The following is a 13,909-nucleotide window of genomic DNA, read 5'->3' on the forward strand; positions in this document are numbered from 1 at the left end:
GTCGTTCAACTATATATATATATATATATATTCATATATATATATATAATAGATTACTACCTACTACTTGTACTACTATTCCTACTTTGCGGTTTTTCACTTATTGCGAGGCTTCAGGGTACGGATCCCCCGTGATAAACAAGGAACTACTGTAGATAGAAAGCTAACTGTTAGCCTGAAGTAGTGAAATGCTAGCATTTTTTTTGTTTGTTTTAAACCAAGAACATTGTATGTTAAGAGAAGATAAAGATATGTAGGGGGAGCAAACAGACATCGTTTTACAAATATTCAGCTCAGCTCACAAACTCCTTAGCTGACTTAATGTAATAAAAAACTATCAGTGTGTTAACCTCACTTCCAATATGAACTCATTTCCCATGAAACAGACAGATCGTTTTAATGAGAGCTTTTGTTCAACTGACCTCAGAGTTTTGAAACATCCGAAAAACTCACATTGTTGATAACTTCCTGTATCAAAAGGAATATTTATCCCAGACTGGTTCCCATGAAGAGAACACCATAAGAACTCTTTGCTTAATGGCATTCCTCTTCAGGAGATGGACACCGACACCTCTGTTCAAACATTGCATGTTTTAAGTTTAATTCTAAAATGTCGTATGCTGAATGTTTATTCATGAGAATGTGTGTTGAAGGAATATTTCTTTAAGATAATACATTTGTCTTATTTTCTCTTTTACAAGGAAACTTTTAAGGCAGAAACAGGACGTTTAGATTTATAAAACAAGCCAAAAGTTAGAACCACCCCTCCTGAGGTGGACCTTCATCTCTGTTCTACACAGACAGTTTCACTTTTAATAAAACACACGCTTTGAAGAGAAACTCTGAAGCCTTCACCCTTCACGGGAACTTCTAAGAAAACTCAAAGAGACTCATGTTGAAGAGACTCTCTGAAGCCTACACACTTCACTGAAACTTTTAAGAAAACTCCAGAGATTTCACACTGTAGCTCAGAAATGGAGAGAGAAGAAACCCAGCTTCTGCACTTGACGTCAGAGAGGAGGGGAGCATCCTTTCTGCAGACGACTTTGAGAGAGACGGGATGAATACAGAAGTTACCCAACACCTGACCAGAACCAGGCCCAGGCTGGCATTGAATCCAGGACTCCAGCTGCCTAACAGGCAACCAGAATCACACAGCAGAGTGGTAAATCCCAGCTGACTTCAGAGCCAGTGGCCGGACATTAATTCGTCCCTCCAACCGATGACAGGTGAACTTTGAGGAGACTTCAGCCTCTCAGTCACCGGAGCATCTCGGGCCTTGCTGGTGTCATTAGCAGCTGTCGGAACCATTCCTGACCTCCAATCTACTTTGTACATCCTGGTAGGACAGAGACTTTTCAATGCTTTTCTGGTGACCCTACAGGTCCTTCTCAAAAAATTAGCATATTGTGATAAAGGTCATTATTTTCCATAATGTAATGATAAAAATGAAACTTTCACATATTTCAGATTCATTGCACACCAACTGAAATATTTCAGGTCTTTAATTGTTTTAATACTGATGATTATGGCATACAGCTCATGAAAACCCAAAATGCCTGTCCCAAAAAATTAGCATATCATGAAAAGGTTCTCTAAACAAGCTATTAACCTATCTGAATCAACGACGTAACTCTAAACACCTGCAAAAGATTCCTGAGGCTTTTAAAAACTCCCAGCCTTGTTCATTACTCAAAACCGCAATCATGGGTAAGACTGCCGACCTGACTGCTGTCCAGAAGGCCATCATTGACACCCTCAAGCAAGAGGGTAAGACACAGAAAGAAATTGCTGAACGAATAGGCTGTTCCCAGAGTGCTGTATCAAGGCACCTCAGTGGGAAATCTGTGGGAAGGGAAAAGTGTGGCAGAAAACGCTGCACAACGAGAAGAGGTGACCGGACCCTGAGGAGGATTGTGGAGAAGGGCCGATTCCAGACCTTGGGGGACCTGCGGAAGCAGTGGACTGAGTCTGGAGTAGAAACATCCAGAGCCACCGTGCACAGGCGTGTGCAGGAAATGGGCTACAGGTGCCGCATTCCCCAGGTCAAGCCACTTTTGAACAAGAGACTGCATCAGAAGCATCTCGCCTGGGACTGCTGCTGAGTGGTCCAAAGTTATGTTCTCTGATTACAGTGAATTTTGCATTTCCTTTGGAAATCAAGGTCCCAGAGTCTGGAGGAAGAGAGGAGACACAGAATTCACATTGCTTGAGGTCCAGTGTCAAGTTTCCACAGTCACTGGGGTGTCATGTCATCTGCTGGTGTTGGTCCACTGTGTTTTATCAAGCGCAGGGTCAATGCAGCTAGCTATCAGGAGATTTTGGAGCACTTCATGCTTCCATCTGCTGAAAAGCTTTATGGAAATGAAGATTTCATTTTTCAGCATGACCTGGCACCTGCTCACAGTGCCAAAACCACTGGTAAATGGTTTACTGACCATGGTATTACTGTGCTCAATTGGCCTGCCAACTCTCCTGACCTGAACCCCATAGAGAACCTGTGGGATATTGTGAAGAGAAAGTTGAGAGGCGCAAGACCCAACACTCTGGATGAGCTTAAGGCCGCTATCGAAGCATCCTGGGCCTCCATAACACCTCAGCAGTGCCACAGGCTGATTGCCTCCATGCCACGCCGCATTGAAGCAGTCATTCATGCAAAAGTATTCCCAACCAAGTATTGAGTGCATAACTGAACATGATTATTTCAAGGTTGGTGTTTTTTGTATTAAAAACACTTGTCTTTCATTGGTGGGATGAAATATGCTAATTTTTTGGGACAGGCATTTTGGGTTTTCATGAGCTGTATGCCATAATCATCAGAATTAAAACAATTAAAGACCTGAAATATTTCAGTTGGTGTGCAATGAATCTGAAATATATGAAACTTTCATTTTTATCATTACATTATGGAAAATAATGACCTTTATCACAATATGCTAATTTTTTGAGAAGGACCTGTACATCACAATAAACTTATCAGACAAACTTAGCTCACCTTAGACACAATTTTAACCACTTCACAAACAGAAACCAGTCCTAAATCTGCCTTTAAAGTTTCACTGATTCAACATCTGATGCTCAGTTAACTTTTGTCATGCATAATCTTCATCATATATATCACATATTATTATTTTTACAAGAAAATACATAAAATCAACTGAATTTGTGATTATTTTGTCATATCTGTGTGTATTACTGATTTGATGCCCTTTAAACATGAGAAAATAACTCACGTTCAATTTAAATTATTTTACGGTAAATAGAGACTGATTTTCCTCTCCAAGAGAGGTGGTGCCCAAACAACGAGGTTATTGGCATAATACATGCATATCTTATGAGCTTAACTCATAACTGATAATTAACAATATACAAAATCCAGCCCCATATCGCTATAGATAGGTTATGGTCAAATATTGTTACTGATTTTATTACTTGGTGCTCAGTTGTTAATTACTTTCAGCTTATTATATTACCATATCAAAATTTGTTTGAATATCTCTAAAACTGTCTGAGTTACAACCAATTTTCTGTTTGCTCATTTTAATTAGGTGTAGGCTATCAGACATCTTGATTCCACTTGATTCAAGATGTTAGTTTTAGATACGCTACCAATGAAAAATTACTAAAACATTTTCATCAAAATCCATCCAAAGGGTTTATGAGCTATTTTGCTAACAGATAGGGCTGGTCCCAATAGTTCTTGCTAAAGTTTTAAGAACAAATCTGGTGTGATGTTAGCTCTTAGAGTAGACATGGGATATATGGCTCTTTGAACAATTTCCAGTTTTTGTCCGTGAGGCTGACACATCGTGTGCTTTTAAGATTATGCTTAAGTCTTTCCTTTTTGATAAAATATAGTTAGGGTTAGCTTAGACTGTCACAAGGACTGAATATCCAGAGCGTAAGGACTGAATATGAACAACACAACACAGGAAGGCAAGTTCAGTGCTTTTATTTACAGTGAATATAATCACAGGAAAACCTCAGGAACCCTGGGGAGCCAGGAGAAAGGTCAGCACTGAAGTTCAGCAGGGATGATTTTAATTAGATTGTCTTCTGATTACGGCAGCATGGTAGCGCAACTAGTAGAGCTGCTGCCTCTCAGCGTGCAGGTTCCTGGTTCAAATCCCGATCCGGGGCCTTTCTGGGTGGAGTTTACATGTTCTCTCCGTGCATGCGTGGGTTTTCTCCGGGTACTCCAGTTTCCTCCCACAGACCAAAAACATGTTTGTCTGATTGGTAACTTTAAATTGTCCCTTGGTGTGAGTGAGAGAGTGAATGGTTGTTTGTCTCGTTTGTCTCTATGTGTCCCTGTGATGGACTTGCGACCTGTACAGGGTGTACCCCACCCCTCGCACAATGATTGCCGGACATGGGCACGGGCGACCCCCGTGACCCAAAATGGAAGAAGTGGGTAAAAGATAATGGATGGACGTCTTCTGATTCTTAATGGTTGTGAGTGGTATTGGAAAATCACTTGTTCCAATAATCCTGTGTGAGCAATAGTTGTCCATAGTGGAAAGTAGTCACTGGGCGAGTAGTTGGAAAGCAAGAAAGACAGCTGAAGAGGTCACAAGGAGGTTTCCAAAATTTCAAAAGGAGTCCAAGAACAGGTAGGTCTCAGGAGGTTCACTGGAAACAGTAAAATAAAAAGGTAAGTAAACTTAGGTCAATAGAATATAGACGCATGAACCATTGGAAAGGTAATGCTCCAGTGTCGAAGAAGAGTTATCAGATGCCATATATACTTGGGCGTCTCATCAAGGAGATTGGTCTCAGGTGTGATAGTCTGGTGCCTTATAGTGACCTCCAGAAAGGCGTGAACTGGAACTCCCACATAGACTGCTGGAGGACAAATTGACCACATTTTCTCACTCTGCTACTGTCTTTATTTGCTCTACTCTACCTGTGTAAAGGGAGTTTTCCTTTCCACTGTTGCCATTGTGCTTGCTCAGGATGGGAGACTATGTTAAAGTGAAGATACAACACATTCTGCTGGCTTCCTTAAATAAATAACTTTTGCTAATTGGCTTTTTTTAAATGTATGTAAATGTTTTTGTACAGTACCTTGAGACAAATTCTGTTGTGACGGTGCTATATAAATAAACTGAAGTGAATTAAGGAAACCGGATTTTGTTTGCTTCATAGAGGCATTCAATTTTGAATGAGTACGTCGTCAAGTTTGGATGTTTGTCATCACACGCAGCATACGTCATCATGTACGCCATATGTAATGATGTATGTCGTCAGGGCTGTACCGCGTGTTTTGTCAAGGAGGAACCCTGAAGAGCCGTTCAGATGATCCAAATTGTTTGCAAATGTCACAGCTCAATCTTAAAGTATCCATCTCATTCCTGGGGGTTCTACTGGATAAATGATTGAGTACAACTTCCTGTCAGACAGGAAGTAGCAGTAAGCATTGGTTAATCATGGTAGCGGAGCACGGAACGTAGTTTATTTGAAAGTAATTTGTATTCAGTTTAGCAGATAAAACACTATATGTTTGTTTTGTGCACATTTATTTAACAACCCTAAAGTTTACTAAAATAGCCTTGCGGAGTTCAGGTACGTGTTGTGTTGTTCGGGGCAGCACAAGTAACCAGACCAAACTAAATCAGTGGTTACAACAGCAGAGTTTTGAACATGGATCCAAAACAACAAAAAGAGTTCCTGTGAAAAGCAGCATAGTTTCCTATCACCTACCTACAGTTGAGGAATTAAGAAGAATGTGGTTGAAAAAAACCTGAACTTGAAGAGACCACCCATAACGCTGTGTGTGTGCTCATTTCACTTTGTTGACAAACGGCCGACGGCGGAGAACCTGCATCTTACTTTGTGGCTGGACTACAATAAACCACAGGAGGAGAGACACCGGATCCTCAGAAGGATTGAAAACAGTGACGAGAATATCAGGTGTGATTTGAAGTGTATGAAGGACACAGCATTATTGTATTTGTTCGTCTTTGGTAGTACAATTTTCTCTGCAATTACCCCAAGTTCAGTGATGAAGGACTTTAAGGGCTGGACTCAATGTCTGTTTTAAGGTAAATAAGATTGTGTCTCACTTTCTTCCACTTCCACAAAACACGAGCAACTTTATTACTGTGTAGATATTAAGACACCTCAGAGATTTTCAGGTTGTTCATCGCTTCACTATCAGAAGCAAATGAGTTAATGAAGTAGCTACATATGAAATAATCTGCAGCCACTTCTTCAGGTCGTCCTCCATCCCTCGTCTTCAGCAGTATGATTAGATCGTCCTGTTTGAGCTCTGACAGGTGGTGTTGACATGTTTCAATTAAATCCACATTTCTTGGAGAAACTACATTAACTCGTACTGTTAGCATATAAACAAACGCCGGTTGCGGTCCACGCCGGAAGTCATGGCCATAATTCTTGCAAGGCACCATGAGGGCTATAAGGTGGATACGTTGGGGAACAGTCTCAGCTACTACCACACTATATTTGATCTCAGTACCTTTAAAACAGAGGATTTCAGCCAGTTTTGTGTTTTTATTAATGTCCATTAGCTATAGCAGCCATGTTGAATTGGTTATTTCCAATAAAATCCCAGTTGTTCATGAGCCATTTTTCACAACAAACAGATTTTTATTTTACATTCTGGGAAGTGGTTGAACTGTTTCAAACATCATGAAAAAAGAAAATTTTTAAACTTTTTTTTTTCTCAGTTTTCTAGAAAATTGCCCAACGTTTTGTTACACCTTCCTCAGCACCGCAACTCCAGTCAAGAGTTGATAACCCGAACGATATAAGTTTCACTTACATCATAGTCACGTTTCATTGTTCAAAACTCACTTTTTATTTATTGTTTTTAATATGAGATTTTTTTTTTATGAATCCTATTTGATGATCCTCATTAATGAAGCTTTTTATTCCAATAGATTGGTCATTTTTGAGGCTGCATCACATTAATACTTGTTACCAAATTATTTTAGTTGCAGTTATATAAATAAACTTTCTTTTTATAAAAATGTTTCTTTATAGCTACATGTGAAAGAAACTCATGCAACACAATGAGGCAACATTATCACCAGCAGTTATTAGTAAATACAAAAAAAAAAAAAAAAACTAATCTTGATGAAATGAGCAAAAAGATTTCTTAAAATGACAGAAAAGTTGATTTTCTGTCTGAGTCAGATCAAGATAAAATCGAACACCGAGATTTTTCTGCACACAAATCAAAGATGTGAGAGGTTGCTTGAATATATTCCTTTATCAAATTATTTTTTTTTATAAAATAAGACCATACAGAAATCCTTAATAACTCTGAACCTGTAATAAAACAAAGCAGATCGTTTGTCTTCACTTTGTGAATAAGTATTTGTAAAATTCATTAAGGCACAAAAAAAAAAAATACATCTGCAACAAATGATACATTCACACAGAAATTTAAAAACTTTATAGCACATCACAAAACAAAAAGATTTGCTGAATTATAACCCCCAGATTTATAAGATGTATTCCCAGGGGTCTGCAACCTTTATGTGGCTATAATGTAAGACAAAAGACCAGATTCACGTAACGGAGGAAGAAAAACTTAGTTTAATATTTAGGCAAAAAAATTAACACTAAGCTACGCTGCTTACACAAGTTAAAGTGAATATACAAATTAAACCAGTTTGTTGGACATTTGACTGAAAACTAATACTTTCAACAGGTTTTACTCCATATATTTGTACTGGCATTCACATATTTGTAAAAAAAATTAATTCAACCTTTATTTATTTACTTACTTCGTTGAGCCACAAGGACTCATTTACAAGAGAGACCTGTTTGAAACACACACACACACACACACACTAAACCATGAGCTACACACAATAGACAATCATATAAAATGAAAAGTAAATAAAAGGCTGGAAGATCACAAGAACCAGCCCCTTTTTCTTGAAGATCAATAAAATTCAGTTTCAAAGCTTTAAAGAGCTGCACGTGGCCCCAGAGCTGCAGGTTGCAGACCTCTGTGTACTCCTCACACCAGCTGTCGCCATGTTTGGAAAGATTTCATGCTGGAAAACTTTGACTTACATTCACTTGCAGAGTCTCAAAATGTGTCAAAAGGCAGAATTTGAAGCTACAATCAGACAGTAAATGAATATTGTGGTTAATATTATTCTGCAGCAGCAGGAGATGGAAGTATTTTGATTTAAAACAAAATCTGGACACACAGAGGCGACGAACTGAACGTGTCTCCAGGATGAAGCAGAAAGTGACTCATCTGCTTGTTCTTCCTACATGATGATGGTGGAGGTGACATTGGAGGACCTGGACCCGACCGAGCTCTTCCTGGAGGACCTATAGGAGGAGGAGCTGATGAATGAGTCCGGAGCCCACTTCTTCAGCAGCTGCAGAACTCTCCTCATGAACTTCTGTCCCACGAAGGCGTAGATGATGGGGTTCAGGCAGCAGTGGGTGTAGGCGATGGCCTCGGTCACTGTCGTTGACAGCTTGAGGTTTCCTTCCCAGGCGCAGCTGCTCTCGATGAGGTCTTGGGAGTACAGGAACTTCAGGAAACGGGAAATGTTGTACGGAGCCCAGAACAGGAAGAAGATGACCATGATGGAGATGATGAGCCTCACAACGCGGTGCTTCTTGGCAGTCTTCATGCTCATCAGAGTGGGGATGATCCTGGAGTAGCAAATCACCATCACCAACATGGGAACCACCAGGCCCAACACGTTGGTGATGAAGAGGTCGTAATGCATCCAGCCCTCGTTTTCCGGGGAGTAGTAACATCCCGTGTCCTGGTCCTCCACCGTCACGTTGGCGAAGATGAACGCAGGCAGGGAGATGAAGAAACTCAGCATCCAGACGACCGTGACCATAATGACGCCCGTCTTCATGGTGCGATACCGAGCCACGCCGTGAGCGTGCATGATGACCACGTAGCGGTCCATCGTCATGACGACCATGAAGAAGATGCTGCTGAAGAAGCCGGACTGATGGGAGCATGACAGGAATTGGCACATGAAGTTTCCGTAGGTCCAGTCACCGATCACCATGTAGTGGATGTAGAACGGCAGCGAGAAGATGAAGAGCAGGTCTGAGAGGGCCAGGTTGAAGAGGCACAGGTCCGTCAGGTTGGTCTGGTTCCAGTGCTTCACCAGGACAAACACAACGAGGCTGTTCCCTATGAAGAGATGGAAGAACAGAACGTTAGTCACCACAGAGACTAAACTTTACCCGTCTGAATTTCTAAATCGTTCTCATTGTTGGTCATTTTTCAGCATGCGACTCCTTCAGCGACTCAATTCAAAACCTTCAGCTCCTTCAGGACAGTCCTGCTGTGACTTTTGGTATTTGTGCAATTTGTTTTAAATATTTAGCTTTGTCGGCCATGTTTTCCTCATTGAAAATGAATGGAGCTCTTTTCACACCTTCAAACCCTTTGAGCTGTTTACAACCTGCACATTTCAGCTTTTGTTCTGATTCTTTTGGCTAATTTTAGCTTCCTTCAGCTCCTTTTAGCTTTGTTTTAAAATATGTTTCTGTTCTTTTCTACCAATTTCAACTAGTTTTGCTCCTTTCAACTTATTTCTATTAAATTCTGCTTTTTCCATCTTCTTTTTAGGTATTTTTCTGCAATTTTTGAACTTTTTCTGCTTTGTTTTGCAAATTTTAGCTAGTCAGTTCATCTGGACAGTTAATTTTTTTATTTCTTTTGTTTGTTTGTTGAAACATTCTGCTATTTAGTTGTGTTTCTTTCAAATAATGTCCACTTTTTATGCTTCTTTCAGCCTCTTTTTTGTGCTAATTTCAGCTTTTCTTTAAACTTCTCAGCACTTTCTTTTGCTAGTTCCATTTTTTCTGCTAATTTTTTTGTTTCCTTTTGGCTAATTTCAGGGGTTTTAGTAATATATCTGCCTTTTTCAGCTTATTTTGCTCATTCCTGCTCTATTCAGCTTTGTCTACACATTTTAGCTGTTTTTTTTTGTTTGTTTGTTTGTTTGTTTGTTTGTTTGCTGCTGCTTTTATTTTCCTGCTTTCAGCAAATGTCCGCTGTTCAAATTTGGCTCACATTAACAGTTTAGCAATGAAACCTGTTCAGCAGCTTTCAGCTAAAATCATTCAACAATATGCATTCACTGCATTTTCACAGGAAAAGATGTTTCTTTAGTTTCATTTTGTGTTTAATTTGTGTACACACACACTCACCGATGGAGCCGAGGATGAAGACCAGGGTGTAGAGGGTCACCACAAACCATCTGCTGAAGCTCAAGTCAAACTCCTCGCAGGGGGAGAAGGTTTCATTGATGGAGTCGTAGTATGAGGAGTAGTCAGTTGGCGTGGTTAAAAAGGTCATTTCATCAATTTCTGATGAAAGAAGAGTTTAATTTTTAAGTTAAACTTTTACTGCATTGTGTAACTTAAATACACCTCTCAGAATTCAATGGCTTGGTAAAAAACTGATCAGGCTTTATTTCTGTTGTTGGTTGAAGTTTTTTTATTTTGTTTTAAAGAAAGAAAATCTATTTAAAGCTGTTCATTATGATATCTGTGTTTGTATTTTCTCTGCACTAATATATTTATTACAAAACTGAAAAATCCCACGATGAGTCAGTAAAATGAAAACAGTTTGTACAAAGGAAAAACAAAGTATTCTGTTCTATGAAGAAGCAGCACTGATTGTTGATAAAGATAAAGCTAAACTAGTGAAAATGCAGTGTGAATGCTTATTGCTGAAGAACTTGCTGAAAAACAGCTGAAATTAACTAACATGCTGAAATGTATATGAAATGGAAGAACAAGCCTAAGTTAGTAGAAGAAAGCAGAAATAACACATATTTGCTGGATTAGGTATAAAGCAGCAGCAATGAGCATAAAAACTAGGAAATTTGTTTAAAAAAAACTTAAATTAGCAAAAAGTAGCTGAAAAGGCATAAAGAAGCTTAAACTATCAGAAGGAAGCAGAAAGATCTGAAATGAGCCCCCAAAAATGTGGAATTAGTTGAAAAATTTAAAATTGGCATAAAAACAGCTAAATAGTAGCTGAAATACCAGAAAAACCTGAAAGTAGCAGAAATATTTTGAGAGGCGCATAACAAGCTGAAATTAGCAGAGAAAAGTTAATCAGGCTGAAATTAGCAGAAACTACCATATAAAAACTTGGAATTTATTTGAAATCAGCTGAAATTAGCTAAAAAAAATGCTAAAAAGGTAGCTGAAAAGTTAGAAGCCTAAATTGATATAAGAAAGCAGAAAAAAAACATGTTTGCCCAATTAGACTGAAAGAAGCAGAAATTAGCACATAAGCATCTGTAAAAATCAGAAAATTGCCACAAAAAAAAAAAATTGCTGGAAAGTAGCTAAAAAAATCAGAAAGAAGCTTAAATTACCAGAAGGAAGTGTAGAGAGCACATTTTTGTTTAAATAGGCTGAAAAAAGTTTAAATCAGTGCAAAACATGTAGAATTAGCCAAAAATACTAAAATTAGTATAAAAACAGCTAAATAGTAGAAATAGATGAAACTTAAATAAGCTGAAAAGAGTGTGATACGTTGAAAATAGCAGAAAGAAGTTAGAAGCACAAAAATGTTGTAGTTAGCAGAAAGAATATGAAAGGAGCACAAAACAGCTGAAATTAAATAAAAGTAGCAGATTTTTTTTTTTTTTTTTTGCACAAAGAAGCTGAAAGAAGCTGAACCAGAAGAAAATGTGAAAGGAGCAGTTAAAGGTTGTAAACAGATCTAAAGATATGAAGGATGTAAAATGAGCTCAAAAATGACTGAACAAGAAAAATACAGAAAAATTTAAGGAAGAAAAATGGATCTCAGTAGTGTGTGATTCGTAAACATTCACACGATTCTTGAACGAATGATTCATCCATTTTCTTTACCCGCTTCTTCTATTTTGGGTCACGGGGGTCGCCGTGCCCATGTCCAGCAATCACTGTGTGAGGGGCGGGGACACACTGGACAGGTCGCAAGTCCATCACAGGGACACACAAGAAAAACAACCATTCACTCTCATTCACACCTAGGGACAATTTAGAGTTACCAATCAGCCTAACATGCATGTTTTTGGACTGTGGGAGGAAACCGGAGCACGGAGAAAACCCACGCATGCACGGAGAGAACATGCAAACTCCACCCAGAAAGGCCCGTGGACTGGGGTTTGAACCAGGGACCTGCTCGCTGAGAGGCAGCAGCTCTACCAGTTGTGCCACCGTGCTGCCGTGATGATGCTGCAATGATTCAATTCAATTCAATCAGGTCTCTCTTGTAAATGAGTCCTCGAGGCTCAATGGGATTTACCTGTCTAAATAAAGGTTGAATGAATTCAAGCAGGGGGTAAAATGATATCATCCTGCCCCCTGCTGGTTATTTTCAATAATAAAAATAAAAAAAACCTGTCCTCACATTAATCTGCCAAGATGTGAGGATTTAAACTAACTTTAAGTCACTGATATTAAACTTCTCACCGTCATCCCACACTGGTTAACTCTGTGTTGTTTTACCACAATCCTCCATACAAAAGCTGTTTTATTACTTTAAATAATATGCCAATATCCAACTATATCACAAATATTTTACGGTTTTACACACAGACATTTGATTATTTGTGTATCGTAGTTTTAACTCACAACAATCATATGTAAACAGCAATTTTCCTAGAAATTAACTACTTGAGAACAAACCCGGTGTAAAAAACTTGTTTTCCAGTTTTTAAATTGTGTTTTCAAGTTGTTTATTTTTTACTACCTTTGTTTTTACTTTCTTACATTTTGGTTCTATACTTGCCTTTTACTGTATTTATTCTCTGTTTTTATTGACGTTAACGCTGCTGTTGGATTCTGAATTTCCTTGAGGATAATCAAGTCTCGTCCTAAATTATATTATTCATCTCATCGGGTACCAGAAGATTACAGGCTGCAAGTTTCAATATAACAGAATCAAAAGACAAGAAATACAAAAACGATCATTTTGTCTTTAATAAACAATCGTGCTACAGTGATTTCAGAACCCAGAGAGATCCAAAGATAATGACGCTGACTCATTGAGTTTTAGTTTTAAAACCATTAAACCTTAAAACTCACATAGAATTACTAAAGTCTGATAAACACTAGCTCCAGAGCGTAGCAGAAAGTGCTCACCTGCCATGGTGGAGATGTTTCAGTGATGTCCTCCTCACTCAGTCCGGTCTGGATCTTTGAGACGGAGCTGTGGGGAACCTTCTTACAGCCTGCAGTCCTTCTGAAATGAAAAAGTAACACCCAGAAAGAGAAGTACACATGTTGTTTCCTGTATATGCGTCCCTGGGAGAGATCTTATCTCTACACACTTTCAATAAAACCTGTTAGCAGCTCAGAGGCAAGTCAGATCTGCACTCGATGGTCACAAACATAGTAAACTTTGACATAAATATTTAAAATAACACTAGTAAAAACCGCCTTTCACCTATGAAGAACTTAAATAAATACTAACCATATATTTAACAGTGCACATATTGGCTTTAATAAATTCCAACTCAGCGTGTTTCTTAACTTATTTGCACGTATTACTAAAGAAAAGTCTTATTACTCAACGTCTGTCTGTTTCATAGAGGCATTCTTTTGCTTTTTTTTTTTTAATAGTGGGCTGATCTTTATCGTCAACACTTGTTTTTGTTTCTGCTTTATAGCTTCTTCGATTGTTTTACGATCATCTTCTTCTTTTAGGTGTCATCTCATTTGCCTCTGCTGATGGTAATGCAGAGGTGGGTGACAGTTGAACCCCGAGATGAAAATGAACTGCAGCCCACCTCCTGACGCTCTGAACATCTGCAAACAGCTGTATGACAGCACAAAGGTAACATCAGGCGCTCCTTCAAAGATGGTTGGGCTTGTCAGTCCAGGTTTTCTTTTTTAAAGATACTTTAAAGACTATTTCTTTCTTTCTTTTCCTCAGAAC

General features: G+C 38.7%; 1 protein-coding gene across 1 annotated transcript; it reads right to left on the reverse strand.

Annotated features, from left to right (window-relative positions):
• Window positions 1-8,252: 8,252 nt before the first annotated feature.
• LOC119410177 (probable C-C chemokine receptor type 3) lies at window positions 8,253-13,144 on the reverse strand. Its single transcript, XM_037677088.1, has 3 exons — window positions 13,114-13,144; window positions 10,177-10,335; window positions 8,253-9,151 (listed from the first exon to the last, which is right to left on the reverse strand). Exons 1-3 carry the CDS (start codon window positions 13,118-13,120, stop codon window positions 8,253-8,255), a joined length of 1,065 nt encoding a protein of 354 aa, XP_037533016.1. The 5' UTR covers window positions 13,121-13,144.
• Window positions 13,145-13,909: the final 765 nt, after the last annotated feature.

Source organism: Nematolebias whitei, chromosome 5 (genome assembly GCF_014905685.2).
Source record: "Nematolebias whitei isolate Nwh7 chromosome 5, NemWhi1, whole genome shotgun sequence".
Classification (NCBI taxonomy): domain Eukaryota; kingdom Metazoa; phylum Chordata; class Actinopteri; order Cyprinodontiformes; family Rivulidae; genus Nematolebias; species Nematolebias whitei.

Bases quoted from the DNA above. Each gene is read 5' to 3' on its own strand.
- LOC119410177 (XM_037677088.1), bottom strand. The intron at 9,152-10,176 runs GTGAGTGTGTGT...ATCTCTTCATAG, and splicing joins CTTCATCCTCGGCTCCATCG to GGAACAGCCTCGTTGTGTTT.